Genomic DNA, 12,752 nt, shown 5'->3' on the forward strand with positions numbered 1-12,752 from the left:
ACGACATCCATAGCTCTTCCCTTGTCTACTGGTGTGGTCACTATCCCCGCTTATGCAAGTTCCTTCCTTCACCTTCTCTTGCTTAACTGATAATTTCCCTGAGACACAAAATCGGACACATCACTGAAAGGTAAACAGATGACCTTAGCCACATTTCCTTTTTTTGGAATATGTATTACCAGAAAATACTGTCCGGGTCAGTAAAACAATACTATTATTTGTGCTCCGTTTTCTACTTATCTTCAGGTCTTCAGTGTTTTTTTTTTTTCAGACAATAACTGCTGAAAGTCTTCATGGCTATTAAAGTTATCTTCATCTCTTTTTGGGTTTCAGAGCATAGATATATACATCAAAAAAGATGCCAAGAAAGGAGTTGTGAATAACAGGCAGACTGACTGGTCCTTTCGGCTGGATGGCGTCCTTCACAATACCTCCCAGGAAGTGGCGTACGAGACTGTGGCCAAGCAATTGGTGTCTGAAGCTTTAATTGGGTATAATGGTAATTTGTTACTATTTTTATTCTTTTGATGATAAGTGGAGATTTGATCTGAGGGAGAGATCCTTTTGATGTCGCATTTGAGAAATGCAGAGATTCCTTTCTGAGTTTATTCATTTGCTTTTGAATCTTTTTTAGGCACGATAATGTGCTATGGGCAAACGGGAGCTGGTAAAACTTACACAATGATGGGAGCAACTGCCGAGTACAAGCATCGAGGAATCATCCCCCGAGCTATACAGCAGGTACTGGATCTGAATGGGAAAGAGGCTGGAAGAAATTACAAGGGCATCTCTTGTATCAGCTCTTGGCTGATACTCACAAAAGTCTTTTAACATGGTGAATATGTTTTATGTTTTTATCTCCACCAGTCCTTTTTTTCCCCCTATTTTATCCAAGTGGTGATCATTAAAGAAACAAAGCAACCTGTAAAACGTAGTTACTTTATACCTTTGTTTTACTACACCGTGACCTTGTGCACTGGTAACGGTGACGTTTCAGAACACTGGGATGGTGTTGGCTTGAAATATGCTGATTTGTTGGTCCCATTGCTGCATAGACACGTCCCTGTCCAGAGGCGCACGTTTACCACTGCTTTGAGGGGCAGGTCTGCTTACCTTTAGGCAGCGATACTGCAGAATGCACTCTGCTCCCGCAAAGACAACTGACACGCACGGCGTGGGGCTGACATGATGCGTACAACCTGAAGCAAAGGTGGGAGGCATTCTGTAGTTATGCTTTATTGTCCTTTGCAGAGGTTGTTCCTGTTTAATTCTCATAGCTTGCATAAGGTACTTGCTGCTTCCCAAATGTAAGCTGGCCTTCAAAAGTGTTGTTTTCAAAACTATAAATTTGAGAAATTCTATTAAAACTGTTGACTTAGCCCTGTTAGCCCTCAGGCAACCACAGTTCAGAATTAGCTACACACATGCAGATGCACTTTTAGCTGTTCAGAAAGTTATAAATAGCTTCTCTGGAAAGCCAAAAATAGCTAATAATTCTGTGACCTAGCACCGCCACTGACAAACTCTTTGTCTTTGTATAGGTCTTCAAAGCAACTGCACATTCCCTTGATCCATTCGTCACTGTCCGAATATCCTATCTGGAAATCTACAATGAGACCTTATTTGACCTTCTGGCAACCACGACAAGCAATGGGACCAGTGACATGCAGATGGCTGTCGTGGATTGCCCACAGGGTGTTTATGTGAAGGGCTTATCTATACATTCAGTTAGCCACGAGGAAGATGCTTTAAATCTCCTTTTTGAGGCAAGAGAAAACAAATAGTACACTTCATCTGACTTATATTTATTGGCTTAGCTGAAGGAGGAGGCAGGAAAGCTGGAGGTGGGTGGCCACAACATCTGGAGGGAGGTTCAGCCCTCTTTGTTCTCTTTATTGTGGGCAGAAGAATTAGTAACTCTTTGTAGCCATGTTCTTGTGCAAGGAAAATGTCCCTGGGACAGAGATTTTGGAAGATCTCCGTGGGGAAATCCTGTTTTCAGTGTACACCAGAGCAAGTCAAGTGATGGAGGAAATGTATTGGGGTGAGACCACAGAAAGTAGTAGCATTGGAGATTCCAGGCAGCACCGAAATAGGGAAGGCAGCCATAGAATCTGCTTTCATTTCACAAGGCTTATCTCACCGGCCACCTCACCAGCCCCTTCAGCAGACCAAGATCCCAGACAGCCAAAAAGACTGTCACATAAGGCAGTCAGTGAGTGACTTAGTACAACACGTACAATATTTGTGATCCTTTTAGACCCACCAGCTCACCTACACTGGCATTTCTTCCTGAAAACCACACCTGCCTGTCCTAGCTATGTCAGTGCTCCAAGAATAGAGTCTTATCAGTGACATCTTTGGCAGATAGTTTGCGATGGTCATGGCACAGGTACCGTTAGTCAAATTTTACAGCAGAGCCATTCACACAAAGGGTTAGATTTGTGAAGGCAGTTTGCCTTCTTATATCTGCATCTTTCTTTTACTTGTGGGTGCCTTAGTTCATAAGGAAAACATGAACAAATAATTGATTCTGTATGCAGGAAGCGTATTCTTACCACAAGCCGTCTGGTGTCCTTAAAATCTTTGGCTTGCCTTTTTAATAATGGGACTGTGGTGTCCTAAGCTAGTCCCTGTAATTTGGAGGAACTCCCATTTTCTTTTTAAAGAGTAAAAGGATGATGATAATGCAGCTTAACCTGAGATCTGTTGACAGAAGTGCAAGTGATGCCTGGGGATCCGTTCAGCTCCTTGGATGAGTTCTGCCTGTGGTTCTAGGTTCACAGAGATAGCTCCAGGCTTTGAGGAGGCTGCCCACTACTCTGACTCTTCATCTCTGGAGTGGGGTTGATAGTATTTACCTAGAGATCTTCACCTTCGTTCTTGCTCTTGGATTTATGCTCCCTAGTGTGGAGCCAGTCACTGGAGCTCTCAAAGGCTGTTGTCCTTTGAGACCCAGGCAGACCAGTTGGCTGTGGAACCCGCTGACAAGTGCATTTCTATGCTGTAGAGCCTTCCATTTCCTTTCCTACCTCGCCAGCCTGGCAGCACGGCTCTGCGACAGACTGGCACTCCTAACAAGCAGTTGCATCATCATTTTCAATGTTGCTTTCTTTTCCTGTAAGTAGGCATTACAAATTTGTGGCTGTCATGTATGTGTGAGTTTTCTATGACATTTAAAGCTTGGGGAACTCTTTGGTTTTATAGTCATCAAGAAACTGAAACAGCCAGGGAGGTATTGCCTCTGAACAAGGCTTGCCTGACTGTTCTGCAAAAAGCCACAGATCTGTGAGCTGAGCCTTGAAAGTAGAAATGCAGATAATGTGGTCTCCAGTAAAAGGCATTGTTACAGTAAACAGTGACCTTTACCAGCTGCACTGTGGAATGCTTTGAGAGGCCTTTGAGAAAGCAAGCGAGGCAAATACAGTGAGCTCCTGCCCTGACTGCTCTAACCAAACCAGCGGGTCAGTGTTACAGGCTCTGCAGAGTGAAGATTGAGCCACTGTTTATTTGACTGTGGATTTCTAATTTCCCTTCATTCTACCAGTGCAGAAGTTTAAAAACACTGTCTTCAATTTTACTTAATTTGCAGGGTGAGACCAACAGAGTGATAGCAGAGCACACACTGAATAAAAATTCATCCAGGTCCCATTGCATCTTTACTATTTATATTGAGGTAAGAGCTCCAGCAGTTTTTCTGGGGACTCAAATGGCTGAAGATCTTTACGTGTCTGTTTTTTACCGTATTTCAGTTTTGTCTACTGTTAAGTACAGTTTGTATTATTTTCTCCCTCAGTCTCGTTTCAGAGTTTTCTCAGATGTCAAATGCATTAATTCTAAAATCAACTTAATAGATCTGGCAGGCTCAGAGAGACTGAGCAAGACTGGAGTAAGTAATGGAAGAAATATTTCAATCCGTGGTGAAGAGTTCAGTAATCAACATGGTGGAGGTGAAATTACAGGTTTTCCCCACAACAGAATTCAGCCTGTGATAAATAGGAGAGACTGTGACAAATTGTAAGCCACAGTAACACATCAGCAGCTGCTCGGTTGTTTGCAGCTGCTGTATATCATTTCTAAGTCCACACGAATGTGACTCCCAGCCTGCATGTGCCTTCCAACCTCACCCAGATTCAGTTAGTTAATTTGAGTCTGTAATTTCTCCACAAAAGAAAGGGCCAGAGCCATCAACTATTAAGACGAAGAACTTCTGATTTTCCTCTTCATTCCGTGAGTGACAGTGCAAATCCCTCGCTTCTGGTGACAGCAGGCAAACTGTTGAAACTTTCTCAGAGCATTAGGGCTCAACAACTGAAAGCTCCTCAGGTCCAGTGTGACATTTTGTATTGATCAGAATAGAAATTGCATCGGCCCTGTGACATAATACATAATTCGCCCTTTGGGAAGGAAAGCCCATGGTCCTGGTAGACTTGCAATGAAAAATTGAGGTTTCTGAAAACTGATTTTCAAACTGAAGAAAGCTCTAGAAAGCTCTAGATCATGAATTTATTTGGTCTGAATTAGATCCTTACCCTCGCAGTCAAACAGAGTTGTACCCTCAGTAGGGAATAAGCTCTTTTCTGTGGTTCAGCCAGAAACACGCGTTGTGGAAGCTTTGCCTTTTCATCTTCATTACAGTCTGAAGGACAGGTTCTGAAAGAAGCCACGTACATCAACAAGTCTCTGTCGTTCCTTGAGCAAATCATCATTGCCCTGGCTGATCCTAAGAGGGACCACATCCCCTTCCGGCAGAGCAAGCTCACGCACGTTCTCAAGGACTCGCTAGGTAAGAGCTGTGGATGACAACAGCCTCAAGAAGTTCCTAGAAAACAGTGTTGTTTCAATGAGCATCCCGAGCCCTAAGGCCATAGTATACAAACACATGGAATTAATTTCTTATTCAAAGGGTATCTGGTTTTCCTGATCAAATAAAACAGCAGGCACAGGAGACAGTACAAAGCCCACACTGATCAAGCCAGTAGAAATTCATAAAACCTTCAAAAAACCTACCACCACCCTCCCCCCCAGCATGTTACAAGCCTTTTCAGATGCTCCTGCTTTAGCATCAGGCTACAGACGATAAACCCAAGGCTGTGGTGTGTCGTGAATTCACAGGAAAGGCTTAGAATCACAGAATCCTAGAACAGTTTGGGTGGGAAGGGACCTGTAAGGCCCATCTAGTCCAACCCCTGCCATGGGCAGGGACATCCCCAACCAGAGCAGGTTGCTCAGAGCCCCGTCCAACCTGACCTGGGGTGTTCCCAGGGATGGGGCATCCACCACCTCTCTGGGCAACCTGGGACAGGGTTTCACCACCCTCATGGTGAAACATTTCTTCCTTCTATCTAGTCTGAATCCACGCTCTTTTAGTTTAAAACTGATACCCCTTGTCCTATCGCTACAGGTCCTGCTAAAAAGCCTGTCCTCTTCTTTTTTACCAGCCCCCTTTAAGAACTTATGCTCTTGGAATGCAGGCTGGAGACAGGGGAGGAGGAAGCAGCTGGAAACAAGCTATAGGCATTTGTGTGGAGTAACTGAAGTCATCAGAAACGAGAGTGACGCCTGAGGCGTTCCAAGCACAAGTCTTGCGTTGCTTTTAGGAAAGGCAGTGACCCTGTCCTGCCAGGTTCCCCGCTATTAGAGTTAGGCCAAGGGCTTTTAAAATCCTCTGCTCTGGTTTTTCCAGTCTCAGGCTGTCACAGTTTGTATTCCCATCTTCTTCCTGCGTCATCGCCACATGAGAAGCACATTTCACCTTGATTCTTAAGTCGTTCTGCATCACTGTGTTTCTGTACCCATGGGAACTTTAGAGGGACAGTTACAAACTGGCTGTGTGCTTTGTTATTGCTTTTTCTCTATTTTAGTCAGCACATAATATAATAGATTCCAGAAAAGGAAACAACAAAAAAAAAGTTTGGTGTTTTTTTTTACTTTTTCCCAGGGGGAAACTGCAATACTGTCCTAGTGGCAAATATCTGTGGTGAAGCTGTGCATGTCGAAGAGACTGTAAGTTGAACTGATTTCTGCAGAATTAAAGTCTTTTTCCTGCTACTGTTGCAATTGGCCATAGCTAGGTTTAAAGAATAGTCTCTGGAGGGTTATGGCGGGAGTCCCAGAGAAACATCCTGTGTAATTCCTCAGAAACATTGGATAGCTCATCTTATCTCAAAGGCTTGGAAAACAGATTGCTCTCCAATCTGCTCTGTGATGCAGTCGAGTGGTAACTGGCCCCGGGGGAAAATGAGCACCTGAAATAGAGCAGGCACAAGCAGCTAAAATCTAAGCACACTGGATAGCGTTAATTATTACTGACCACATAATGAGGTCGATGGAATTGCAGCAGTTCACATCAGAGCTGAGCTGGCTTTGAGCTGGTTCAGGAATCAGGAGTAACAGTAAGGGCTTTTTTTAACCTGTGAAATAATGAGATTGGTGAAAGTCTTACTGTGCAAACTGGATCTTAACCACATCTGTAAGAGAGAAGGGAATCACCTTGCTCCTTGCCAAGGAAGTTTAACACAGCAAAAAAAGTAAACACAGACACCTTTTATGCAGTTGTCTTCAGGGCAGAGTTGTTTTTATCATCTCCTGCTTGTGCTCCGATAGCATCTAGAAATATGAGATATTACTGAGGAAATAGCTGCTATACTTGGCATCAAGAGAATTTTCAGGCTGCAGGGGCTTATTCTGAAGTTACCACAATTGCAGGAATTAAGCTTGAAGGCCATTGATGTGTGATTTGGAGTTTTTAGGATGTAAGTGATTTTGATCAGAAATGGGAGTGGGTATTTTTGAGATCACAGCTCTGGTACATGAAGAGCTGTCCACATGCAGAACACAAAAGACAAAAGACATCATCTGAAGCTGGCTAATCACATAGAAGCCAGTGAGCACTAGAAGATACACGCCTGGAATGAGAAATCCTACACTGCTCCCTGCAGTTAAATAGCTTTTGTATTTCTGTGTTCTGGGATCTGATATGATTAAGTAGTAACAGATTATGAAAATTATATCCTTGCCAATATCTCTTTCAGTTACTTAAAAAACATGTTTTTCAGTTGTCATCTCTTCGCTTTGCTACCAGAATGAAATGGATCACAACAGAGCCAGTCATCAATGAGACATATGACCGAGAGGTATGTAGAGAAGGGGAATGGAAGAAGCTATATTTTCTCAGATTCATTAATATTTAGGATAATGACCTTAAAAACCAGAGGGAAATTCAGTCGTTTAATGAATTACCACTCATCAGCCAAGCTGACACTTGCTGGATTTAGATATATGATAAAATGGATTAGTATTAAACTTTTTTCATTGGTATTTAATTAGTTTCCTTGAATATGCTACAGGGTACAGTCATGCAGATGGTCACATCTTCCCTGACACGTGGTGATTCTTTCAGCTACATACATACAGGTCCTTCATTTTTCTGATAAGGTTCACCTCTTAACAGAGATGTTCTGTTGTGGACTACTCGCCTGGTATGCGGAGAAGTCATCTCCAGTCCTACCTGCAGCTTTACACAGCCACAGCATCATCCCTGTTGCTGCTGGTAACACAAAATTTTTGCCACAATTACAAAACCTGTTTAAACAAGGAAATAATTTAAAGAAAATGATCATAGTGTTTTTGGTGTCCTGAATGTACTTTCACAGCTGAAACAGAGCTGGCAGCAGAGCCAGCTCTACTGCATAGAGCAGTAAATGCTCTATGAATTACTGATAGGCCAAAGAACAAGTTTAGAATTATCTGATCTATAACACATGTGGTGTGTGAGAACCCTGCTATATTTCATGGTGTGATCTCACTGGCAAGCAGAGAAACAGCTGGGGAGTTTCCTCCAACAGCTTCCAGAAGCAGCTGTGCAACAAACTGTCTTTTCCTCTTCAGTCCCTTTCATTTTTCTTGAGATGTGTGGAGAAGAGTAGCCAAAAGAGTAGTGTTTAAGGAAGCTGTTGTGCTTTGATGCTCAACGGGTAACTTAAAAAGCAGCTCAGTATCCAATTCTCACTGAATCCCAAGGAGTTTTCTGTCCCCACACCTTTCTGGAAACACATTCTACATAGTGAATGCTTGAAGATATTCCACATTATGGAGAGATTCAATCAAATACACCACAGGAGACTCCCTCCTCTATTAAAGTTAATGTCAGAACTCCTACTGAGTTCAGTAAGGGTCAGAGTGGAAACCTGCATACTTCTTTGCTTTCAAGATAATATCTCATAGTCCAGAACTTGATGGCCCCTACAGTACCAGAGCAGGAAAGCATCAAATTAAAAAAAAACCAGGTGGCTCTTTTTCTGATGGTGTAGGCTGACTCTGCAGGCAGTACACCCAGGACACAACAGAAGCTGTCTTGTTGGAAGCTAATCAAAGGCAAAATGATTTCCAGACTCACAACTTCACTGATGCCAACCTGACAGCAAACCCTGGGGGAGCTGGTATACAGCTCTGATGTTCTCTAGCAGCCAGTTTAATGCTGCTTTGCAGCAGTTTTTTCTCCAAGAACATTTGGCCATTTGCTCACCCTTTTGTTTTTCTGTTAGGGAACAGTGAAGGCTTTGGAGAAGGAAATTATTCTTCTGAAGCAGGAGCTGGCCATGCATGACAGCCTGGTAAGGAATAGGCTGCGCCGTCTTAGATGTGACCTAGTTAAGGCTTTGTCACGATCTTTGTTTTGCAGTAGAATCAGTTAACGCAGTGTCCAGTGCGATTATATTCTTGCTTCTGCTTCCAGCACTGTCTTTTGGGATTTAGGCAAAGCTCTGAAGAACCCATGCAGTGAGGCTGTGTTGTAGCTTCAGTCCCCAACCACTGCAGATGTTTTGTTCAGACTCCTGAAGCCCTCCTCTTGTTTGATTGAAATGTGAAGGGGAACGCATTGCTTTCAGCATGCTCTCAAGTCCCATGTCCTGTCGACTCAGATGATGAGAAACTGCAATCAGAAATTAAACATAAAGCTTCCCTGGGCACAGCAGAGCAATGTCAGGTGTCCCCCAGATTAGTACTTGCTTTGTTTTTTGTAATTCACTGATACTCAGTTGTTGACCTTTTTTCTTAGGTAAATCGTTCTTTGGTGACTTATGACCCTCTGACTGACGTCCAGATAGCAGAGATTAAGTCTCAAGTCCATAGATACCTAAAAGGGGCCATTGATGAAATTGATGTAAGTAGCTTTCTAGTGAGAAGGACTTAAATACTGATTCCATCCCATTTTACTCCAAGACAGAAGCAATGAAAATTCTTCTGAAGAGGCTGTCTTTAAGCCTAAAAGTGCTATACAATTGTAATTTTTTTTTTTTTGGCGTGTTAAGGACTTTCTCCCTGTTTTCATTCCATTTTTGCTTTTTTGGAAGCTTGAGGAAACTTTTTCTCAGTCCTGAAACCCTTTGAATTGCTTTATTTAGAACTTCTTTGAAGAATTAGTGTCAAAATTTTGCCCTGCCAGTGTCAAACTAAATCTTTGCAAAGCGTGTTGCCAAAATTTGTCCAGTCCCTTAGAGATAAGTTCAGAAGGACAGGGTTTCTCAATTTGAAACTACCTGTTGACTCCAAAATGATTGCGAAAAAAACAGCGAGAGTCCACATATGCAAATATTCCTGGAGGGGCAAACAGGAAAACCAACAAAATGTGAAAAAAGGCAAGTTACAAATGCATACTCACAGTTACTGTAAAGTTTTGTTTGGTTGTGAATGGAAGCCACTGTGACAACAGTGCAGAAGTTGCTAGAAGGTTGTTTTCCAAACAGTTAGATAACCCTTTCGTTTATACAAAACACTTGAGATACTCCCTCTCATTTCATGTAGTTGATATCTTCTCTCAAAGTCACTGCTTTCTCCCTCTAGCAGGCAGGAGCAGAGTGGAATAAGGGCTTAGGTGAAGGTGTGTTTTACCTGGGCTGCAAAACGTGATGCAGGTGGGTGTGGAGCAGTGAAGGTAGAGAAGGACTAAGGAGTTTCACACAGGAAAGGTTGTCTTCAGTGGCACTGAAGAACCTTTTGGAGAGAGGGTTGAGCACAGAGATAGTGCATTTCATAGCTTGGTCCAGTCTCTCGGGCCGTGGGAGAGCTGAGTGCAGATTCCTCCTCAGCTACAGACTCCCCGTTACTTGTCTGACCATGCCTCTGCTCATCATCTCCAAAACAGAGATAGGAGCATGGCTCGACTGCACTGATTTGTTATCATGGGTAAGCGAACCAAAGATAGTGCTCTGGCAGTTCCAAGGACTCTGGCAGTCTTGGGCAGTAGTGAAAAGAGAAGTAGCATCATAATCTGCAAGGCCAGTAGATGCCATCTATGTCATTTGTAAAATTATTGTAAAGAATTCATTATCTTGATGTCTGTGTGCTCCATGGAATTTACCACAGTCTGTCAGATTCCTCTCTCTTAAAAAATCTCCTCAGAGTGAGCAATGTATCCACTTCCAGCCCGACTCCCAAGTGCAGGATAAAGGTAACGCTCCATGAGTGTGGATAGCCAGCAAGCGGAAAGCAGAGCCCTCACAATCTGAAATATTTGGATCAGTACAGCTGACCACAGCATAGAAATGCTTACCTGTATCTTCACCTTTCTTCCTCAGATAGTGAACGTCAGGCAAGTCCAGGAGGTATTTAAGCAGTTCAAACTGATTGTAAGGTAAGATATCCAAGGCTGATGCATTTCACAGTAAGGTTTAGAAATTCCACCAAGCTTTTGTCTGTGATATCACACTTACCATGACATCAGTGAAGAATCATTATGAAGTACAGGGAATAACTTGTAACTGAAAACACAATTCTGGACAAATTCTGCTGGCATTTGGGCAAGATGACAATTGCCTCTGACCTTCCAGTGCTTGTAAGTCATGTGCAAGGGCTTTTGATGGTAAACTTCACTGGTTAAGAAGTCTGCTTGGCAAATATACCATCACTGAGCATAAACTCTGCAGGATCCGTAGTCATGGAGCGTATCTCCATAGTGCAAGGCACTCTGCAAACATCAAAAGAAAAATAAAACTCTGTGGCATGAGATGATATGAAGTGATCTCACCACAGTAGCATCTAAAAATCATCAGATTTACTTTGTGTTTAGAGATCATGGCAAAGGAAGGTCATAAAGCAATTTGGAGGAGCATGATAAGAAGGCCCTGTGGCTATTTCCAGGGAGGGGCTCTCTGATGTGTGGTGTGGGATGGGAGAAAGCGTGAAAAGTGGCTATTTGCAAATGTCACCAGTGGATGATGAAAGTTGGTTTTTGGGCTGAAGGAGGGAAGGTGAATGACAAGCTGGAAAAAAATCCTGAAAATGAGGACAAGCAGTTTCCATGTGATGAAATAGAAGAGAAAAAAGAAGAATAATGGCAAGCCCCCCAGTCCCTGTCCCACCAACTTTTGCAACAATGGTCTGGATAGGCAGTAGAGGTTGCTACTTACAAGAGTGTGTCCTGGTTTCAGCCAGGATAGAGCTGGTTTTCTTCACAGAAGCTAGTGTGAGGCTGTGTTTTGGATTTGGGATGAGAAACTGTTGATAATGTGCTGATGATTTGGGTTGTTGCTGAGCAGTCAAGGACAGTCCAGCTTCTTGTGCTGGCTTGCCAGCGAGCAGGTTGGGGGTGCACGGGGAGCTGGGAGGGGACACAGCCGGGACAGCTGGCCCAGACTGGCCGAAGAGATATTCCCTACCATATGACGTCATGCCCAGTACATAAACTGGAGTTGGCCGGGGGGCGGAAATCGCTGCTCGGGGACGGGCTGTCGATCACTGGGTGGTGAGCAATTGCTGTATTGGGCATCACTTGTTCTTGTACATTCCTTTGTTGGTATTATCATTGTTGTTTCCTTCTTTCTTTCTGTCCTATTAAACCATGTTTATCTCAACCCACGAGGTTTTTTTCCTAATTCTCTCCCCCGCCCCACTGTGGGAGGGGGAGTGAGTGAGTGGCTGCGTGGTGCTTAGTTGCCGGCTGGGGCTAAAACACAAAACAGTGACACTGGGATATTGCTGTAGAAAATCTGCCTGCCCTTGAGAAACTGGTGTGAACACAAGAGTCTGTGGTACACAGTCAGACAGGCTGGGACCCAAGACCAAAATGGGCTTAATGGTAAAATTTTGAGTGATTATTATTTTTTAACTTGGGACTCCTTTAATTTTTCTGAAACAGTGGGCTTTAGTCTTTTTTAACTTGCAGATTCTCTAACAATTTTCAGTCTTGTATAGTGTATTAAGCCTACTGACAATGTTTTACCTGTTCCCTTTCAGTGAAAGTATCGCTCCGTTTGAAAATCACTAGGGTAAAGTAAGGTGACAGAAGTGAACAGGTATAATGTTATTTGATCTAGACCATTAAAAGGTTTTCCTAAGTATTAAAATAGCCATCAAAAAGCATCAAAAAGTATCTAAAAGGCCTACAGGGAAATCATAGAAAAAGAAAGGAAGAGGAAAGTGGAAAAAGGTTACAATGGTTATGGGGAAGAATAGAAGGAGCAAGGTGGGGTGTTTTGGAAAGAGATTACAGGTAAAAGAGGGTTTTCTTTGGAAGTCTGACATTGTCAGGTATTACAGGTTTTGACATATGAAATAGCCCTCCTTGAACTCAATGGTAAGGGGCTGTTTTCTCCCCTAGTCAACAGGAGCATGAAGTGGAGGCCAGGTTACGAAGCAAGTACGCCCTGATAGACAAAAATGACTTTGCTGCTGTTGCTGCTGTTCAGAAGGTAACGCCTGGTGCTTGAGCCCTGCCAAGAATCCAGCTTAGAATTGGCTCCTTTGCTGCT

The 12,752-nt window shown here is 43.2% G+C and overlaps 1 protein-coding gene across 1 annotated transcript in view; it reads left to right on the top strand.

The window, feature by feature from the left end:
* Nucleotides 1-333: 333 nt before the first annotated feature.
* Nucleotides 334-12,752, top strand: part of KIF9 (kinesin family member 9) — a gene marked incomplete at its 5' end in the record, with an annotated part of 24,030 nt that continues 11,611 nt past the window's right edge. Inside the window, 12 exons of the mRNA XM_010283074.1 lie at nt 334-499; nt 635-741; nt 1,542-1,766; nt 3,593-3,676; nt 3,797-3,889; nt 4,639-4,786; nt 5,942-6,006; nt 7,059-7,136; nt 8,547-8,615; nt 9,062-9,166; nt 10,581-10,636; nt 12,602-12,692. Of these exons, the coding sequence (XP_010281376.1) occupies nt 334-499; nt 635-741; nt 1,542-1,766; nt 3,593-3,676; nt 3,797-3,889; nt 4,639-4,786; nt 5,942-6,006; nt 7,059-7,136; nt 8,547-8,615; nt 9,062-9,166; nt 10,581-10,636; nt 12,602-12,692 (1,287 nt within the window). The remainder of the gene's footprint in view (nt 500-634; nt 742-1,541; nt 1,767-3,592; nt 3,677-3,796; nt 3,890-4,638; nt 4,787-5,941; nt 6,007-7,058; nt 7,137-8,546; nt 8,616-9,061; nt 9,167-10,580; nt 10,637-12,601; nt 12,693-12,752) is intronic.

Source organism: Phaethon lepturus, unplaced genomic scaffold, assembly GCF_000687285.1.
Source record: "Phaethon lepturus isolate BGI_N335 unplaced genomic scaffold, ASM68728v1 scaffold49492, whole genome shotgun sequence".
Taxonomy (NCBI): domain Eukaryota; kingdom Metazoa; phylum Chordata; class Aves; order Phaethontiformes; family Phaethontidae; genus Phaethon; species Phaethon lepturus.